At 42.0% G+C, this 21128-nt stretch overlaps 1 protein-coding gene and 1 long non-coding RNA gene across 6 annotated transcripts in view; one reads left to right on the top strand and one right to left on the bottom strand.

Moving 5' to 3' along the window:
* CNOT10 (CCR4-NOT transcription complex subunit 10) overlaps window positions 1-13671 on the bottom strand; it is a 62984-nt gene extending 49313 nt beyond the window's left edge. For 2 of the 4 annotated variants that reach the window (XM_019946913.3, XM_019946914.3), the window contains exons 1-3: window positions 13485-13671; window positions 2459-2553; window positions 1396-1557 (exon numbers count right to left, since the gene is read on the bottom strand). In XM_019946913.3, the coding sequence (XP_019802472.1) occupies window positions 1396-1557; window positions 2459-2553; window positions 13485-13656 (429 nt within the window). In that variant the 5' untranslated portion in view covers window positions 13657-13671. Of the gene's footprint in view, window positions 1-1395; window positions 1558-2458; window positions 2554-13399 lie in introns of all 4 variants that reach the window. The other 2 variants (XM_004315343.4, XM_019946917.3) reach the window with 2 other exon arrangements.
* The window catches only part of LOC141279754 (uncharacterized), a 70434-nt gene continuing 62940 nt past the window's right edge, over window positions 13635-21128 (top strand). For both annotated transcript variants that reach the window (XR_012334538.1, XR_012334537.1), the window contains exon 1: window positions 13635-13953. This is a non-coding gene — a long non-coding RNA (uncharacterized lncRNA). The remainder of the gene's footprint in view (window positions 13954-21128) is intronic.

Below are 21128 nucleotides of genomic sequence, written 5' to 3'. Positions count from 1 at the left end.
AATTAAAAATTGAGATAACAAATACCTACCACAAGGGTTGAATGTGAGGATTATATGAGATATGACATAAAAAACACTTAATATGAAATATGGAATCAAGTAATAACCATTTAATAAATGTTGGCTATTATTCTCCTTTTCATTGATGAATTTTAATAGGGTTGAATAATTACTTTACTCCTATAAAGTCATGAAAAGCCTGAAGGGGTCTCTTATTTCTAACCATGTCACATTTTAGGTGATGCTTCCACAGTATGGTGGTACTCATGAATCCAGGACGGGGGCTCAAAAAGGTCTCAAGACCTTGTACAGCATGAAGCAGTAACTAAAAACACAAACAGAACTGGGTTCATGTAGCTCTTATTACTTAAAAGCTTTGTGTCTTTTGACAATTTATCCAAGCCATCTGTACCTCAGCTTTCCCATCTGTAAAATGAGAAAAAATATAGTAGCTACTTCACAGGACTACTGGGAAGAATAAGTGAGATGTCCTATATGAGGTTCTTAGTTACGTAAGGTCTTGTTAGACAGTAAGCACTAAAGGTCTGCTATTAGCCCTCTTGAATATCAAAGGTCTACCCTTGTGACTGTTATGCCTAATGACCAAGGCAAGTCCCAAACCATATATAAATCAGAATATCTTCTATTTGATCAGTTAATCATCTCCTAATCCAAAATGCTAAAACAGTTTGACATTATTATTAATAATCAGATCTTTGCAGTTACAAATAAGATAAAATCTCGGCAGCTACTCTTCTCACATATTTCTATTTTAATTCTTTCTCAAAACTCCAAAGCTCATTCAAATTTTGTGTATTAGCTTATTCTGTTCAAGTTCAAAACCCCATAGAAAGACTTCCCGGGTGGTGCAGTGGTTAAGAATCCGCCTGCCAATGCAGGGGACATGGCTTCGAGCCCTGGTCTGGGAAGATCCCACATGCCACGGAGCAACTAAGCCCGTGCGCCACAACTACTGAGCCTGCGTTCTAGAGCCCGCAAACCACAACTACTGAGCCCGTGTGCCACAACTACTGAAGGCTGAGCGCCTAGAGCCTGTGCTCTGCAACAAGAGAAGCCACGACAATGAGAAGAAGCCTGCACTGCAACGAAGAGTAGCCCCCACTCGCCGCAACTAGAGAAAGCCTGTGCGCAGCAACGAAGACCCAATGCAGTCAAAAAAAAAAAAACCAATACAAAATAAAATCACACAACATACCTTTCATTTCCTGGAATAAGAATTTTATACAAATAAAATTAATACCAACAAATGTTTTATATTAGAAATTATGCTATTAATATCAGATAGGAAGTGAAATTAATTTTACTTAACTAACTTTATTTCACAATCTAGAGAGCACCACAATATTTTTATAATGAAATTCATTTATGTATCACCTGATTCTTCAGCTGATTAAGTGTCTGTCTTAAACTATCTGTTGTTGTCTGGTTACTTTTGAAAAACTCAGCTACTGCTATATTCAAAATTATTTTATAATCGTCTTTGTTTATATCTTGTAGGCAGGCAAGATGTTGCAGACAGACATCATAATTTCCAGCCTAAAACAAAAACAAACAAACAAAATTACATACCAACTTTAAGAACTATACATTCATTTCCAAATATTTCAGTGATCTTTATTTAAAAATTCTTACAAAGACAGATATAATTCCCCTAAATATACTAATTAAAGTCACTAGTTGAAGTAAGAGTCATGCCAATTAAGAAACTGTGATATGTCAATTATATCTCAATAAAACTGAAAAAAAAATGTGGATATTTATTTCCAAAGAATGAAACTCTAACAGTGATACATGTGCATTATATCTACAAGACACACACACATATATGGGTATGTAATATACCTATATATAGTATATATTATAATCAGATATAATATATATTAGTACATATTGCTAGCAAGGTATAATAGCCAAGGCTACCCAAGAAAAGTAATATGATTAATTACTCCAAATTTTAATTTCTAGTATACTTGGAATACCCAAGTATCAAGTTCTTCCACTTACATGTATGTAACTTGATAATCAAATAATGTTTTCTTTCATATCGTTTAATGTCAGAAAAGTTAAAATTCTGACAATAAACTTTTGGGGTTCCACTTTAAAGTACAGTCAAGGAAGAGAACTGAAGAGAGTAGTAAAATGAAAAGACTGACTCACATACTACAAATCTAAATTTAAGAGACTTAAAAACAACATTGACAGTTAAAATATGTTTATGGAAACACAAAAATTTGGGAATGGCTCAAATTACTCTCATTCCTTTCACCATATTTAAACTCTAAAATTAAAAAAAAAATTTTAAACCTAAACCTACTCTATAAACTTAAACTCTTGAATTAGTACAGAACAAAAATTATAAATTAAAAAATTCACTGTGAAAATATTCATGCTTGACAGTTACTAAAAATGGAACAGATTAAGAGAAACCACTTCTTACTGTGAAAGCCTGGAAAGCACTGGTGGACAACTCCTTCTCTTGATCAGTAATCCCAGAGGACTGACCTGTCCCTTCATGTTTCTCTGCTCCCTGATCTGCAAACACACAAGTTTTATAGTTCTTTAGAAACAACAGTAATGCAGTGAATGTATCCCTAGTTTTCTTCTTAATTGTCTTCTTTCTAATGAAGTTGCCAAAGTTAGACCTCTCTCAACCACAATGGCTATTAGTGTCATAAGTGAGGAAGAAGCCATTCCTTCGAAAACTTAAGAAATGTTTCCTTTTGCTGTGGAAATCTTTATGTACGGATTACAGTTTTGTCTGTCAGGTCATTCAGGCTGAGAATATTGTGTTCTCTTAAAAATATTAGATCTGTCCCCCAGCCATATACCAAAAATCCCACATATTCAAGAAAATATGCCAGGCCCTGCAGACACAAGGAGATTATAAATACATATACAATGCCTTCAAAAAGTTTATAATCCAGTTGGAACACAGCAACATTTAACAATAAGAAAACTACATTGATAAGAACTCATAGGTAATTTCCAGGCAAAGAAATCCAAAAGCCAAGATTAATACATTTAAAAAGCCTCGTTGGGACTTCCCTGGTGGTCCAGTGGTTAAGAAACCACCTTCCAATGCAGGGGACGTGGGTTCAATCCCTGGTTCGGGAACTAAGATCTCACATGCCGCAGGGCAACTAAGCCTGCACCCCACAACTAGAGATCCCGTACGCTGCAACTACTGAACCCACGTGCTCTGGAGCCTGTGTGCCACAACTAGAGAAGCCTGCGTGCCACAACTAGAGAGAAGCCCATGCGCCCAACGAAGAGCCCGGTGCACCACAATGAAAAGATCCTGTGTGCTACAACTAAGACCTGACACAGACAAAAAAAAATTTTTTTTAAAAAGCTTCCTTAACAGAACTGTCCATGTACATTCTACTATTCACAATTTCTACCCAATTTACTCTTTTAAAAATTAGATTTTTTTAATTTAAAAAATAAACATAAAAATCTCAGCTGAACCAAGTCTTAAACTACTCAAGGACAACACCTGTTGGGTCTGAGCGTAAACTGGTTAAGACCTCCTGGTAAGGAATTGCCAATACCTGTCTATGTACATAGCCTTGACCAAACAATCCCACTTCTAGGTATTCACTCTACAAATACACAAAGATGCTCACTGCAGCACTATTTATAAAAGTGAATGTCTAGAAATAACACAACTAGAGATATCCTTAAATATCCCTCAGTTAAGAAATTGCTAACTATATATTCCAATTAAAAACAAATTGCTAACTGAAGCATGGTATAGGAATACAATGGCACACTAAACAACTGTTAAAGAAGTTGAGTCTACTTGTGTTGACATGGAAAAATATCTTCAACATCTTAAAGGAACAGATTGCAAACAGTTTTTTTTAAAAAATTAATTAATTTTTGTCTGCATTGGGTCTTCGTTGCTGCAGGCAGGCTTTCTCTAGTTGTGGGAAGCGGGGGCTACTCTTCATTGCGGTGCGCGGGCTTCTCATTGCAGTGGCTTCTCTTGTTGTGGGGCATGGGCTCTAGGAGTGTGGGCTCAGTAGTTGTGGCTAGTGCGCTCAGTAGCTGTGGTGCACGGGCTTAGTTGCTCCGTGGCATGTGGGATCTTCCCGGACCAGGGATCGAACCCGTGTCCCCTGCATTGGCAGGTGGATTCCTTCCTTCCTTATTTATTTTTGGCTGAGTTGGGTCTTTGTTGCTGCGCAGGGGCTTTCTCTAGTTGTGGCGAGTGCGGGCTACTCTTCGTTGAGGTGTGCGGGCTTCTCATTGCAGTAGCTTCTCTTGCTGTGGAGCACAGGCTCTAAGCATGAGGGCTTCAGTAGTTGGGGCTCATGGACTCTAGAGTGCAGCTCAGTAGTTGTGGCGCACGGGCTTATTTGCTCCGTGGCATGTAGGATCTTCCTAGACCAGGGCTCGAAGCCGTGTCCCCTGCATTGGCAGGTGGATGCTTAACCACTGCGCCACCAGGGAAGCCCGGCAGATGGATTCTTAACCACTGCGCCACCAGGGAAGTCCTGCAAACAGTATTATACAACTGAACTTCATGTTTTGTAAAGATATATACATAGATATGTACTTCTGAATATGTACAGAATAAACTTTGGAAGGATATACATCAAACTCAGTGATTACCTTCAGGGAGTGGGATGGAAGAGTGAGAGATTTTACTTCCCTTCCTATTCCTCTCAATTGTGAAACAGAGCAGGACCCTGTCTGTGGGGCCCTCCTGGATACAAAAACCCTTCCGAACACCCCTCCCACCCCGTTTTCTTCTTTGTAGAAAAAAGCTTCAGGCTCCTAGACCTTTCCTGAGTACCAAAGGGCAGATTCAAACAGTAATTAGAGAAGGGAGGGAATGCAGAAACAAAGGTGGAGCAGTCAAGAAACAGTAGTGCAGAGTACTGGTTCCTCCTCAAGGAATATATATAACACATCTCTTGAGTTCTTCTGCAGGAACTAAGGCCCCCACACAGGTGGAGGATAGTAACTTCAGGCTGAGCACAAGATTCCTGGACACCACCCTGTTACCTCACTACCAACCAATCAGAAGAAAGCCACACACCCTGCAGCCCTCACCCCAAATTTTGCCTATTAAAAACTTTTTTCCAAAAACCATCAGGGAGTTTGGGTTTTTTAAATACAAGCCACCCAATCTCCTTGTTTGGCCTTGCAGTAAACCTTTCCCTGCTCGAAACTCTGACATTTTGGTTTGTTTGGCCTCACTGTGCTTCAGGCACATAAACTTGCATTTGACAACACTTGTTTAAATTTTTATAATTTACATGGGTTACTTTTTTTTTTAAGTTTTATTTTTAAATGCCTGCCTAAAACTAATACAAGGTTTTAGAATTCAGATAAGGGGTTACCTCCAGGAGTCTAGTGACTGCAAGATGCATGGGGTGGAGAGTGGGGGGTGCTTCTGGGTGTGTGAGAATTCATTAAACTGTATGTACACTTATGATGTGAGCACTTTTTGATAACTGCCTAGAAACCTGTTTTCCAGGATCATTTCAACAAATGAGTCCTCAGTAGAGCTGACTTTTGGAAGCCCTGGCGTGGCACATATAAGCAGTAAGCAAAGACCCCCGATTTCCCTCTGTCAAGATGACATCATGGTATAATGAAAACATACGTCTTGGAATCAGTCATATCTTCAGTCTGGTCTCCCCTTGACCATCTAACTCTCTTAACTAGATATTAGCTTCCTTCCCCCTTTCCTTTTGACAGAACAACTAAGGATTCCTTCCCCCTTTCCTTTTGACAGAACAACTAAGGATTCCTTCCCCCTTTCCCTTTGACAGAACAACTAAGGATTCCATTGTGGTTTTTTGTTTGTTTTTTTATAAAATACTTATTTCTTAATACTTATTTAAACATACAAATAAACAATGAAATTAGATTTAGTGTGAACAGCTCCATAGATCACTGCAAAACCCCTATTATTACAATACTCTTGAGAATCACCACTTACACTTAGAAACAAAATATAACCTGTGCTTAAGTGAACTTATCTAAGACTTAGATCTGCCCTACAAAAAAAGGTATTCTGGTATTTGGGGCTTTTTGGGGTGTTTTTGTTTTTTTAGAGGTAAATTTTATTCACAGTGTTTTTTAAAAAATATTTATTTTATTTATTTATTTTTATTTTTGCCTGTGTTGGGTCTCAGTTGCAGCATGCGAGATATTTATTGTGGTATGTGGGATCTTTCACTGCAGCATGTGAGCTCCTCTCTAGTTGTGGTGTGCGGGTTTTCTTTTCTCTAGTTGTGGTGCACGGCCTCTAGGGTGCATGAGCTCTGTAGTTGTGGCGCGCGGGCTCCAGAGCACGAGTGCTCTGTAGTTTGAGGCACACGGGCTCTCTAGTTGAGGTGTGCAGGCTCAGTAGTTATGGCGCATGGGCTTAGTTGCCCCACGGCATGTGGGATCTTAGTTCCCTGACCAGGGATCAAACCTGTGTCCCTTGCATTGCAGGATGGATTCTTTACCACTGGACCACCAGCGAAGTCCCTGGCATTGGGGTTTATTAGAAGTATTACCTCTGATAATTAAAGTTAGATAAATTAGTATTGCATTTCCACTTTTGCATACAAATAAATAAGAATTGATTCGTAACAGGGAGGACAAAAACTAATAGTTTAACAGTTTAAACCAGTGAGAGAGCTCACTGGTTTAAGAGGACCCTGTCAAACAGCTTTTTCTTTAGAAAGCCAGTAACAGTGAGTTACTGTTAACTCAACTGTTTACACAATACACCTGCTTTGCAAAACTTTCAGGTGCACAATAACAGTAAGGACCATTTTCTTTAAAATGTGTAAAAATGGGGACACAGGATTTCAGGACCCCAGAAAGCCAGGTATGAGTTTAGATTGAGACAGAACCTCAACTCTAGGTATATTCACCGTAAAATTTTAACAATGAACGTAAATACTTTGAAATTTTTTAGGAAACCTAAAGTGTTTAAAAACTTTATCTCCCCTCATAAAGAAGTACACTAAATTTAAACCAAATGCCCAAAATTCTTAGTTTGCCATCAAGTTATCTCCATAGCTTCTTCTAAAATATAGCCTCTCTAAATTAGATGACATTCTTTAATGGGACTTTTTGGCCCAACTGTCATTTATAAATTGTGATTATAAATACAAGGCAGAGGGAAACACCCAACAATTCACCAAGGCACTGAAGAGTTTAAGCTTCTACTTCCCACCAGAAGCAGATTGGCTTATGTGGCCACTGCTATCATTATTCTCTAGGAACTGTAAAAGTCTCCTAAAATCTTCCAAATAAGGAAAGAAGCCAACTTTAATAAGCTAGACTCTAAGGATGACAAGAGTCTCTGAAATAGACATTTTAGAGAACTGAGCTCAGTAAACAGACTTTTACATGTTAACCAGCTATTATTTTACCTACATTCTTTTACTTCAAGATAAAACTAGGGGGAAAAAACCCCACTCCAATACGATTCCTATTCCTATTTTCCTTATCTTTCTGCACTTTTCAAGTTTTCTGCAAGGAACAGGTATTATTTTGACAATCAGTCTTTAAAACATTCAATTTCTTGGTAACTACTGACTTCTTACCAGAAAGAGGCTGCACGTAATTCCACAACGTGTCTTTATTTGTCCCAAAATAGTCTCTATTGCCAATTGAAAGAGTATATGACCGTTCATCCATAAGCCTGACCTTCCTTCTACTCTGGCCTAATGAACAGGGCTGACCATCTAGGCGAACAGAGCTCTTCGGCGCACAGACTTTGATGCTTTTTAAGCCAACGGGCTTCATTTCTAACCAATTAGGTTTAAACTAAGTAGAAAAGAAACACACTGCTTTTCCAAAACTGGAAAAAGTCAGTTAACGGAAAGCCCAGACACATTCCAACACAGAATGTTAACAATTCAAATCTGATTGGAGGGGCTTCCCTGGTGGCGTAGTGGTTGAGAGTCCGCCTGCCGATATAGGGCACACGGGTTCGTGCCCCGGTCCGGGAAGATCCCACATACCGTGGAGCTTCTAGGCCCGTGAGCCATGGCCGCTGAGCCTGCGCGTCCGGAGCCTGTGCTCCGTAACGGGTGAGGCCACAACAGTGAGAGGCCCGCGTACAGCAAAAAAAAAAAAAAAAAAAAGAAAAAAGAAAAAAATCTGATTGGAGGGGCTTCCCTGGTGGCACAGTGGTTAAGAATCCGCCTACCAATGTGGGGAACATGGTTTTGAGCCCCGGTCCGGGAAGATCTCACGTGCCGGGGAGCAACTAGGCCCGTGCGTCACAACTACTGAGCCTGCGCTCTAGAGCCTGTGAGCCACGACTACTGAGCCCGTGAGCCACGACTACTGAGCCTGTGAGCCACAACTACTGAAGCCCACGCCCCTACAGCCTGTGCTCCACAACAAGAGAAGCCACTGCAATGAGAAGCCCACACACCACAATGAAGAGTAGCCCCCTCTCGCTGCAACTAGAGAAAGCAACGCACAGCAAGGAAGACCCAACACAGCCAAAAATAAATAAATAAAACAAATAAATTTATTAAAAAAAAATCTGATCGGAGGATCTTCCACACAAGCTACACTTTTCAAAATACAGCTCCAATGATGTTCAAGAAAAGAAAAATTTCCCCAAAGTAAAAAGAAATGCAGGCCTAAGGAAATCTACTGCTACTCTCGCAAAATAGTGTTGATGCTTTTGTGAAGGAAAAGTTTAAATGAGGATGCCATTTCAAAGAAAAAGAATTCAGGTTTACTAAAGCCACCATCCAGCTAATGTTCACACACCTCACGTGTGGTTTTCTATCACATGACCAAGTACACCTGCCTTAGCAAAGCCCTACATGCAATGGCTGATTTCTCCACAGCTCAGAGGACTAACACGTGACCAGCAATGCTATAGACTTGAGCACCCTGTCCAGCAGTGCAGAAACAAAGAACAGAATACCAAGCTTCAAGAATATCAGCACACTTTGGGAAAGACAGGCAAAGCAGAACGCTACCAGTGCTGATGACTGTTTTTATTTTCATAAATACTAGTTTAAAAAAATAGTAGTTTTTATGCATGGAGAAGAGATTTACTCTAGTTTTCAAATATTAACAGTTATTAATTTACAAGTTCAGAATGACTAGATTTTCCTCAAACTTTTACATTTAACGTCGACATCTTACTCTGTTTGGAGTTTTCATTTTAAAGGGCCGTGATGAATGTTTGATTTCACTTATACCTTCAAACAAAATTATAACTACCTTAAATAATTTAATATATTCCATTTTAACTACAACCTTAAAACATTTTTTTTTTTTTTTTGCGGTATGCTGGCCGCTCACTGTTGTGGCCTCTCCCGTTGGGGAGCACAGGCTCCGGACGCGCAGGCTCAGCGGCCATGGCTCACGGGCCCAGCCGCTCTGCGGCATGTGGGATCTTCCCAGACCGGGGCACGAACCCGTGTCCCCTGCATCGGCAGGCGGACTCTCAACCACTGCGCCACCAGGGAAGCCCCTTCCTACCATTTTTACAGTCATCCTGGCTCAAAATTTCAAAGCCATCTTCAAGTACTCTTCTCCCGATTTCATATTACTCATCTGGTCCTGTCTTTCCCATATTCATAATGTCATCAACCTTTTCCTATTAAGCCTACTACTGCCATCCTCATAGTCCAAATTCTCAGATAAATTCAAATCTAGGATTTTGCATCCTAACTCCAGCCACTTTCTCCTTTCAAATAACTATCAAAAGTCAAATAAATCACCCTAAAATATTGCTGGTGTTTCACACCGCTTTTCTGTTACATAGGGACATGAACCTTAGGACTTTCAACTGCCCCTTCAATGTTTATCTTTGAATCATAAAGGGAGGATGGGATCAGGGTGGATGGGAACCCCCTCCCTTCATGATTTGGTTGAAATACAAATCAGGGTGTGAGAACTGCTGGCTGATTAATCACTAAGAAGCCACGTAACCTAGAAGCACAGGTAAATTAATTCTCCAGGAGGTGAGTCTTGACCAGCTGGAAACAGGAAATGGGAGAAAGCTGGACAAATAAATCATCCCTTCTTTCTCTCTCATATGGACTATTCTGAAGTGTAATTTCTCCTCGAAAACCTTACAGAAAAGTCCCATATGCAAATGACCTGCTACGTGTCTTCACAGGTCACGATGGAACAGTAGCTAGGGCTGTAATGTAGTTCATCTTCCTTTGCCTTCCTTCCTTCTCTCCCTCACCTTCACTATCCTGGGCTTGCACCTTCCAAAAAGTGAACACCTTAATCGGGTTCTGCTTCCCAGAGGGTGTGGGCTAAAACATACACCTCACCTCAGCTGATCCTCACAAGCTGTAACCTGGGGAGGTAAATAAATTAGAAAGCTATTAGGAATAAATTAGAAGATTATTAGGACCCCCATTTTACAAATGAAGAAACTGAGGCTTAACTCAGAACCTTTCCCAAGGAGCAAGGACATTGTTCAAATGTCACCTCTAAGAGAGCCAGCCCTTCCTTCTCTAACCAATCCACTCAAAGTAGGGTCCCTGCTCTCAGTTATCCTCTATCCTTTTACTCATTTTTTCTTTTCTTCACAATATTTATCACAGCTTGAAATCCGAATTATTTCTTACTTTGTTTACATGTTTATCTGCCTTTCTTACTACATTACAAGCTCCTCATGGACAGAGACTTCGCAGTGTCTGGCAGAGCAGGCTATTGGTGAATATTTAATGAATAAATTAATATCACAACATTAGCTGGTCTCAGCTAGTTTCTGAGCTTCCAGTCTTGTTTCATTTAAATCCATCCTTGGACTTCCCTGGTGGTCCAATGGTTAAGGCTCCACGCTTCCACTGCAGGGGGCACAGGTTTGATCCCTGATCGGGGAACTAAGATCTAAAGGTCGAGAGGTGAGGCCAAAAAAAAAAAAAAAAAAAAATCCATTCTCTACCACAGTCAGTGTGATCAGGTCACTTACCTCCTTAAATCCTTTCATGGGCCTCTTTCTTACCTAATGAAGAACAATCTCCATGAAAAGGGTCTTGGGCTCAGGAGCTCAGAGTTGAAGCAGCATATAAACTAGATTTTGAATGAGAAGCATGTTCACCAGATAGAGAAGAGAAAGAAGGGCATTACCGCTCAGAAACTCAAAAGAACATGATACTTTCTAAGAATCATTTCTGGTGTGAAGAGCTAGATGTGATGATATAGAAGTATCAGATGGGAAAAGATTGTGAAGAGCCTCACAAATGACATTAAGGAGTGAGGATCTGATGCACAAAAAATGGCACAGTCTTAGAAAGTTTATAGGCAAGGAATGGTATGATCTAAATAGTGTTTTAGAAATAAAGTGAAAACGCAGCAGTAAGAATGGACTGGATAGGAAGAGACAAAACCATTCAGAAGGATGCTCAATGTGAAACAGACCACATCAAGAGATAAAGGCCAGATGTATACGTATAGCTGATTCACTTTGCTGTACAGCAGAAACTAACACAACATTGTAAAGTAACTGTACTCCAATTTTTTTTTAAAAAAAGAGAGAGATAAAGGCCAGAACAACCGCACTTGAAATGGGGATGGAGAGGAGGAGCGGAGAGATTCATGGGGCCACACTAAACACTCATCTACTTAATACAAATTCAACCTTATTATCTAGGTAGGAAGTTTCCTACACTGTGGCCTATAAGCTTAAACCAATCAAAGAAAGGCCCCAAATCACTCTGGACCTTATTCTTCTACTACATATATTACATAGCTCTTCCCAAATGGGAGTGCCACTATAATAGGGCTGACTCTAACAGACTGAATAGCAGGTCTTCAAAAGCAGGGAGTGTGTCATATCCATTTCTTTAATATCCAAGGCAGTGCCTGGCACTCAATTTTTATGAACGAATGAATGAATAAGTAGAAGAATGCTTTATGACTGAAACAGGACTTGAAAACAACATAGGTTTTAGGCCTAAAAAGGTCATTCCAGGCAAGTGCAATGGTATGGGTGAATAGAAATGGTAAACCTGGGGGAGAGACAATGTCCTAAACTAAGATGGAATATGTTGGTCCTCTTGGTCCAGGCTTGCATAGGCCATGCTTATTCCCTGCCTGGAACTTTCTCCCACCCACCCCTCCTCATTCCGTATGGCTCACCCCTTCATTTCGTTGGGGTGTCTGCTCAAATATCACCTCACCAGAGGCTTTCCCTGACCAGCCTACCTAAAATTCTCTAGCGCCCTCTAAAGGTTTAGCCTCACTCTCTAAACCTTTTCTCTTGTTTTTCTTCTTAGTAGATTACTGAAGAGATGCTCTGACAATTTCATTCATCTGTACCTATATTAGGCTTGGCTCACTTTAATTTCAAATCAAGTTCGTCAGTTATTGAGATCAGGACCTAATAAAAAAAATTACAGCACATTGAGATTTTTTCCTTTTTTTTTTTTTTTTTTTTTTTGCGGTACGCGGGCCTCTCACTGTTGTGGCCTCTCCCATTGCGGAGCACAGGCTCCGGACGCGCAGGCTCAGCGGTCATGGCTCACGGGCCCAGCCGCTCCGCGGCACGTGGGATCTTCCCGGACCGGGGTACGAACCCGTGTCCCCTGCATCGGCAGGCGCACTCTCAACCACTGCGCCACCAGGGAAGCCCTCTTTTCCTTTTTTAAAAAAATTAATTTTACTGTAAAAAGTCTAACTGTTGACCACTTCTAAGTCCTGTCATTTAAGTTCCTTCCAACAAAACCTGGATGGATGCCACAGAGAACATTATTTTCTTACAGGAAATATACGCCAGACCGTCCCAGAGTAGGCAGGAAAGAATTTTATATTCCTCAATGGAGAAGATTCTAGGAATGGAGCAGTAATCCATAAAGAAAATCGTCGAGATTAAACTTAAGGGGAAAAGAGGTTCTAAACGCAAGATATTATAGAGAGCACAGCTCGAAGTGAGACACGATAATGTTATGCCTATTTCAATAAGTTGTTTTTACAAAGCTAATTACACAAGACGTCGCTGACCATTGGCAGGCTGATGTGGCGGAAACCACCCAGATGAGTCCTAGCCCGAGCCGGGGGCATCAAGGTAGCCGCATCTCCGGGGTGAACTTTCCTTGCTCTGCCTTCCTCAGTGGGAATTCGAAAAGTCTGTGAAGCGGCCACCTAGATTTAAGCTTTTTAAATCTGAGATATTCCGGAGAGCCGGGCAAAGGCGGCCAGAAGCGGCTTCATACTGCACTTGGTAAGAAACTATCGGACCTTGGGCCCAAAGACTCACAGTAGCGACGGCCAAGGGAGGAGATGGGGGAGAGAAATGCACGCTCCAATTAGAGTCGCCCCGGAGTCCCCATCCCTCGTCCCCACCCGGGGCCCCGCCACCGCAGCATAGGGTCTGCCCGCCCCCGCGGGTCCCGCCGCCCCAGCGCGCGAGGCGCGGGCGCCTCACCTGCAGGCTTGTCTGCGGCCATCTTCCCGCCTCGGCTCGGGTTCCCCGCAGGTGGCGTGGCCTCCACACCAGCTGCCCGGCTTACCGCTATCCTGGACCTCGGAGGACGACCCTGCGCCCACTCCGGCTCCGGGCCCCTGGGTTCCGGCCTGGGGAGTGGGCAGACGGCGGGCTGAGGAAGTGACGAAGACTAGTTTGCGTCGTCTAGCAACAGCAGCAGCGTCTCCGCCCCGGGCGGTGCCACTACCTCCAGCCATGCACGGTTTCCGCCCCGCCGCGTCCCCTGACACACTACTTCCGGGGGCCGCGGCCGGCGTGGGAACTGCGGCTGGCCCCGCCCCACGCTGGCGTCCCCGGCGGCCCGCCCCCTGCGGCGTGAGCGCGCGCGCCCGGCCGGACGTGCGCTCACCCGCGCGTCTGCGCGTGTGTTGGATGTGCCGGATGGGAGCTGCGCGCCGCTGCTGTGTGCTTATCCTGGTTAGAATTCTCGAGTATCCGAGCTCTTGTCCCTCATTTTACATAAAACCAGAGTAACTGCACCTGACATCTATATGGTAAGCATTGAGCCTTGCACTTGGCTTGTACACTTTTAATGATTTCTCTCAGCTCTGTGAGAAGGCACAGTTGCGATTCCCCGTTTGGAAACAAAACGAAACATTTTATTTTAGAGGTTTTAGATTTACAAGAAAATTGCAAAATGATACATGGAGCTCTTGTATACTCTTCACCTAGTTCCCCCTGTTGTGATCCTCTTGAATAATTATTACATTACTATGGTACATCCGTCACATCTAAGAAACAACTTTGGTTGGTACATTACTATTAACTAAATTCAACATTTAAAAAAATGAAAAAAAACTTTTTTTAGTCAATGTCGATTTTCTGTTCCAGGATATTGTCCAAGATACCACATTAAATTATTCATGTCTCCTTAGGCTTTTTTTTTTTTTTTTTTTCCCGCTCTGCTGCGCCGCTTGCAGAATCGCAGTCTTAGTTCTCCGACCAGGGATCGAACCTGGGCCAGCATCCAAGTCCTAACCACTGGACCGCTAGGGAATTCCCTCCTTAGGCTATTCTCGTCTGTAATCACTTCTCAGATTTTTCTTGTTCCTGATGACTTTAACAGCTTTGAAGAATACTGGTCAAGATTTTTTTTTTTTTTTTTTTTTGCGGTACGCGGGCCTCTCACTGTTGTAGCCTGTCCCGTTGCGGAGCACAGGCTCCGGACGCTCAGGCTCAGCGGCCATGGCTCACGGGCCCAGCCGCTCCGCGGCATGTGGGATCTTCCCGGACCAGGGCACGAACCCGTGTCCCCTGCATCGGCAGGCGGACTCTCAACCACTGCGCCACCAGGGAAGCCCTAGTATGTCTTTTGATGAGTATGTTAGAGCCCACATAAAAAGACACCTGCAGTGTTTACTGATCTAGCCACTGTAGGGAGCCTCTCAATAAAAAAGGAATTAAAAGGAAATTGAGAGAATTTGGGCTTTTGCTGGATGATTTTAAAGAGGTATTAGGGAAGTTGAGGGGTTGGCAGTTTTGGATTGGAGGCAGTCAGGAAACAGACAATTCAGTGATTGAGTGTCTTAGTTTTTATCTAGTAGTTTTTATCTAGGAGGCAGGAGGATTAAAGCAAGGCTAGAGAGTTGTCATTGGTCAGGGAGCTGCATCAGTCATGTTAGAAGAAGGAGGTGTTCCCTCATTTTTGTGCTTATGGAGGGCTTCATTTCTGTCTTGTCCCAAACACAATTATGGTGTAACCTTCTCTGAACATGTTCATATTCTGTGAGTGTAGTGTATGTCCCGCTGGGAGTGTTCTGCTAGAAGAATTGTTTTTCTCTTAAGTCTCCAGGCTTGTCAGCAGAGCCATTTTTCACTTTCTCACATGTGGTCCCACCTCTTGGACCTTATCCATTTCACAGATATGGAAAATGAGGTGTTAACCCACTTTCTCAAGTAACAAGACTAGTAAACAACTATTATCTTAACTGTTACATTCAGCTTTAAAGGTTCTAGAATTCGCCTATGTGGAAAACGTCTTGGGTCTCTTCTCTCACCTTTCCATATTGGCAGCTCTCCCTCGTTTACAGGGAGGAAGAAGAGTTAATTCAGACATGGGAGGTGTGGGACTTCCCCAGTGGCGCATTGATTAAGAATCCGCCTGCCAATGCAGGGGACACGGGTTCGAGCCCTGGTCCGGGAAGATCCCGCATACCGCGGAGCAACTAAGCCCGTGCACCACAACTACTGAAGCCTGCAGGCCTAGAGCCCTTGCTCTGCAACAAGAGAAGCCACTGCAATGAGAAGCCCATGCACCGCAACAAAGAGTAGTCCCCTCTTGCCGCAACTAGAGGAAGCCCGCACGCAGCAACGAAGACCCAACGCAGCCAAAAATAAATAGATAAATAAATAAAAATTTATTTAAAAAAAAAGTGGGAGGTAAAAAATCTCAGTGGGACTCTGCTTGGTCACCAGCCATGGTGAGTCAGTTCGCATCCAGCTAGTGATGGTACCAGCTAGTGATGGTACCACTGTGTACCCACAGTGCCTCAAACCCGATGTGGTCCTTGCCATTTATGGAAGACTGTCTCCAAGAATGGTTGTCACCAGTCCCTCCCATCCCAATATGAACATTGCTGCTCTTCCCCTCCCTTTGAATATGAGTTGTGACTTGCTCCAACCAACAGAATGCAGAAGTGATGCTGAGCCAGTTTTGGTTCTAGCCCTTGAAAGGCATGGCAGTGTCCACTTTTCCTCCCTTGTACTCAGCTACCATGCTGTAAGGCTATAAGACTGTCCTGCTGGAGCGAGACCATGAGAAGGGGAGCCAAGATGTCCCAAGTGACAACCAGCACCAAGGTTCCAGACATAAGAATGAAGCCTTCTTGAACCTTCTAGCCCAATCCAGCTGCCAGCTCAATGCAGTCACATGAGTGATCCTAGCTAACATCATATGAAGCAGAAAAACTGCTCAGGGGCTTCCCTGGTGGTGCAGTGGTTGGGAGTCCACCTGCCAGTGCAGGGGACACAGGTTCGATCCGTGGTCCGGGAGGATCCCACGTGCTGCAGAGCAACTAAGCCCATGCACCACAACTACTGAGCCCACGTGCTGCAGCTACTGAAGCTCGCACACCTAGAACCTGTGCTCCACAACAAGAGAAACCACCATAATGAGAAGTAGCCCCCACTGGCCAGAACTAGAGAAAGCCTGCACGCAGCAATGAAGACCCAATGCAGCCAAAAAAAAAAAAAAAAAAAAAGAAAAGAAAAACTGCTCAGTCAACCCCCAGAATGGTGAAAAATAATAAGTTATTGTTATTGGACAATGACTAATTTAAAAAATTGAGATATAAGCACATACCATGCAATTCACCATTTTAAAGTATATAATTCCATGGTTTTTAGTATATTCACAAAGTTGTGCAGACATTACCAATATCTAATTCTGTGTCAAACCAGCAAGGTAGAGTGGGGTTTTTCGGGGTTTTTTTTTTTGGCCATACCTTGTGGCATGCAGGATCTTTCCCCACCAGGGATCAAACCGGTGCCCCCTGCCGTGGAAGCACGAGTCTTAACCACTGGACCACCGGTCCTGTTTTTTGTTTTTTTGTTTTTTTTAATGACTCATTGGTGCCTTCTCCTTGAGGACATTTCCAATTTACAAGTGAAGAAAAAAATATGTATGTTAAACATATTTTTATTACTCTCTAAAACCTGAATTCAGAAAGATTATTCAACTATAAATAATGGGAAAATTGAGTAGTTAAAATTTTATCATCATCATGATGAGATATTTCAGAACACAGAAAAGTACAGATATATTATGACAAGTTTATTTACCACTCAGATTTGACAAATGTCAACGTTCACCACGTTTGCTTCAGATCTTTCTTTTGAAAACCGTTACTGGTACAGATGAGTTCAATTTATATTCCCTTCCTGATTGCATTTCCCTTACTCTCTTCCCAGAGGTAGGCACTTCTTTGAAGATGCTATGTGTCCTTGTAGTCCATGTTTAAAACATGATATACCCATAAACAACATTTATTATTATTCATTCAACTTTAAATATCACACTGACAGTATCATTCTGAAACTTGCTTTTTAATTTCTTTTATTTAAAAAAATTAAAAAGGGACTTCCCTGGTGGTACAGTGGTTAAGACTCTGCACTCCCAATGCAGGGGGCCTGGGTTTGATTCCTGGTCAGGGAACTAGATCCCGTATGCCGCAACTAAGAGCCTGCATACTGCAACTAAAAGATCCTGCACATGGCAACAAAGATCCCGCGTGCTGCAGCTAAGACCTGGCACAGCCAAATAAGTAAGTAAATAAATAAATATTTTTAAAATAAAATAAAATGTTTTAAAATAATTTTTAAATTAAAATTTTTTTTTTTTTTGCCACACCATGGGGCTTGTGGGATCTTAGTTCCCCAACCAGGGATTGAACCCGGACCACGGCAGTGAAAGCGCCTAGTCCTAACCCCTGGACTGCCTGGGAATTCCCTGAAACTTGCTTTTTCAACTCAATGCTACATTTTTGAGATTGAAATATATATTCATAATATATAATATTCATTTAAAATATATAATATATTTATATAAACATTATAAATGTATTATATATATTAAACAACATATATAGTTTATAGTATTCCACTAAATGATGATCACTTAGGTATACTTTTGTAGCATGATCCTTACATAGAAGTCTCATAGGGACTTCCCTGGCAGTTCAGTGGTTAACACTCTGCACTTCCAACGCACGGGGCTTGGGTTCAGTCCCGGTCGGGGAACTAAGATCCCACATGCCTCGCAGTGTAGCCAAAAAAGAAAAGTCTCATAAATAATAAAGGCATTAAATATCTCACTGATGAGAAATCTGCAGGTAGACTGTTCCATTGCTAAATCAGTGACTCAGCAGTGTCAAGATGCAGTTGGGCATCCCTGGGGTTCTATCTTCCTCTTGTGGTCCCAAGATAATGGCCATAGCTCTGAACATCATACGCTTGCCTGTCGCGGTATCCAAAGGAAGTGGAGGAAGGGGGAAAAGAATTTTCCTTTTCCAGCCTTATTCTCTAACAAATAGGTACCACATTTCATCAAACCCAAGATCCTATCAATTTACTACTAAAAATAAAGAGTGCTGACAATTAAACTGACTTAATGCTTTCTTATCCCTTAGAATTTATGTTTAAATAAATAGCTCTTTGAGACCTAGACATAAAATTTTTAAAATTATATATTACTCCTGAGTATACAAAACAAGAAAATAGAAATGAACCAAATTGTTTAAGGTATTTTCAGAACGTCTTCCCGCCAGAGTTCCACTCTAAATTACTTTTCAATTCAGTGCCTTCCCTGTCTGTGTTCATCACCCTCTGTGCCCTCAGGAACACTGGCAGGACAGCAGTCTCCTCACAGAATCACCACTGTTGTCTCAAGAAGGCCCATTCTGCAGGTTTCAGTTCTGGCACTTTCTGGATCTTACCAGAAGTCACGAATGGTAGGTTTTCAGATCGTTTGCACACACACGGGGAATGACAATCACACCATAGCAGCCATCTGACAGAGATTGTGAGAAGCCTGATAATTTCAGAAACAAAAGAAAGAGTGTGTGTCTTAGAATCAATGAAGTACAGTGAATCTTTCTCAGAAGTCTCTCACCAAAATCTCCCCTTAGTTCTCCTCGGTGAAGTTGGTAGCCTGCCCACCACTGGATCAATTACTGGCAAAAGAGATTCCATCTTATGCCTTGGATTCATCACAATGCATCCATAAAACATTTATGTGGGGGATAAGTAAAATCAGGATTTTATTAAACAGGAGGAGCAGGAACGGACTGCTGAAAGGACAGTCCCTTATCACTTTATCACTGTTTTTCTCTTATTGACAGACTCATTTCCAATTTTCATTTTACAAACACAGCTGCAGAACCACCCTTGGACATGTGCACTGTTACCAGAGCTTCTCTAGGATACATACTATAAGATGGAATTTATTTGAAAGTATAACGAATCCTATGTGTCTATCCCCTAGCCTCATTTCATCATAGACTTATTTCATCTCCCCTGTCCCCTTCTTATGTTTTTGTTGCAGGAATATTTTAAAGCAAGTCCCAGACATCATACCATTCACTTCTAAACACTTCAGTATGCACCGCAAAAGGAATATCCAAATACTTTCTTGCATAGCCACAATGCCATTATCACATCTAACACAATTCAAAATAATTCCTTAATATCATTCAATTACCAAGCCATACTCAAATTTCCTCTATTGTATAAAAATACTCTTTCTGTAATTTCTGTTTAGAATCAGGATCAAACAAGATCTCTTTTATTTGGTTATGTCTCTTGTGTTTCTTATAAGTCTTTTAAGTCCTATGTTTCTCTTAATCTAGAACAGTCCCCTACCCTTTTATTTTTTCTTCCATTGACTGGTTGATGAAATTAGAGTCCAATATAAGATCCCTCCTTTGAGATCTGGTATATTGCTTCCTTGTGGACTACATCCTTTATGCTCAATATTTCCTGTGGACTGGAGATCAGCTTTAAAGGCTTGATTATATTATGATTCAAAAAAACTTTTCCCTGAGAATCTCCTAGGTGGTGCTGTGTACTTTTTGCATCACTGTCTGGAGGCATGTTATACTTTCTGTCTCATTTTTGGTGACATTTAGATTGATCCTTGGGTTCAGATAGTGACAGTCTGATTTTTTTTTTTTTTTTGCTGCGTTGGATCTTCATTGCTGTGCGCAGGCTTTTCTCTAGTTGGGGCGAACGGGGGGCTACTCTTCATTGCGGTGCACGGGTTTCTCATTGTAGTGGCTTCTCTTGTTGCAGAGCACGGGCTCTAGGCATGTGGGCTTCAGTAGTTGCAGCACCTGGGCTCAGTAGTTGTGGCTCACGGGCTCTAGAGCACAGGCTCAGTAGTTGTGGCACACGGGCTTAGTTGCTCTGTGGCATGTGGGATCTTCCCGGACCAGGGCTTGAACCCGTGTCCCCTGCATTGGCAGGTGGATTGTTAACCACTGCACCACCAGGGAAGTCCCTGACAGTCTGATTTTTATACATTTCCTACCAGCCTTTCTCCTAGTGGTTTCTGAAGCACTAATGATCACTGCCTTAATCAGTTATTTCACTAATAGTTGAAACAATTTTCGACTTTTGACACTCCTGCCTCCGTTAACTAGAATCAGGGCTGAGAGCCTCTGTGAATTTTATACACTAGGCATCTCCCTTGCCTTACCTTAGTCCTAGCCCTAGCTAGAATTCTTCTGCAGTGAAAAACTTTCCCTTGTCCACAGTGATATTTGTTTACACTGAAATTCAGTTTATATCAGAAAGGTAGGATGAATGCTTAGTTCTTTCCCCTATAATTATTGATGTTCCGAGGAGTAAGTTGATGTCCCAACAATCTCTAGGACTATTTCTTTTCTAAAAAATTATTCTGAACTCATATATTTTTTATATGTTCAATATGTTTTAATCAACTGCAGTCCTTAATCTTTTTGAAATTAAAGTCCATGTGTGGACTTCCCTGGTGGCGCAGTGGTTAAAAATCCACCTGCCAACGCAGGGGACACAGGTTCGAGCCCTGGTCGGGGAAGATCCCACATGCCACGGAGCAGCTAAACCTGTGCACCACAACTACTGAGCCTGTGCTCTAGAGCCCGTGAGCCACAAATACTGAGCCCGAGTGACACAGCTACCGAAGCCTGTGCGC

Source organism: Tursiops truncatus, chromosome 10 (assembly GCF_011762595.2).
Source record: "Tursiops truncatus isolate mTurTru1 chromosome 10, mTurTru1.mat.Y, whole genome shotgun sequence".
In the NCBI taxonomy this organism is placed as follows: domain Eukaryota; kingdom Metazoa; phylum Chordata; class Mammalia; order Artiodactyla; family Delphinidae; genus Tursiops; species Tursiops truncatus.
The sequence above is the reverse complement of the archived record's forward strand: the minus strand, read 5'-3'. Positions and strand labels throughout refer to the sequence as shown.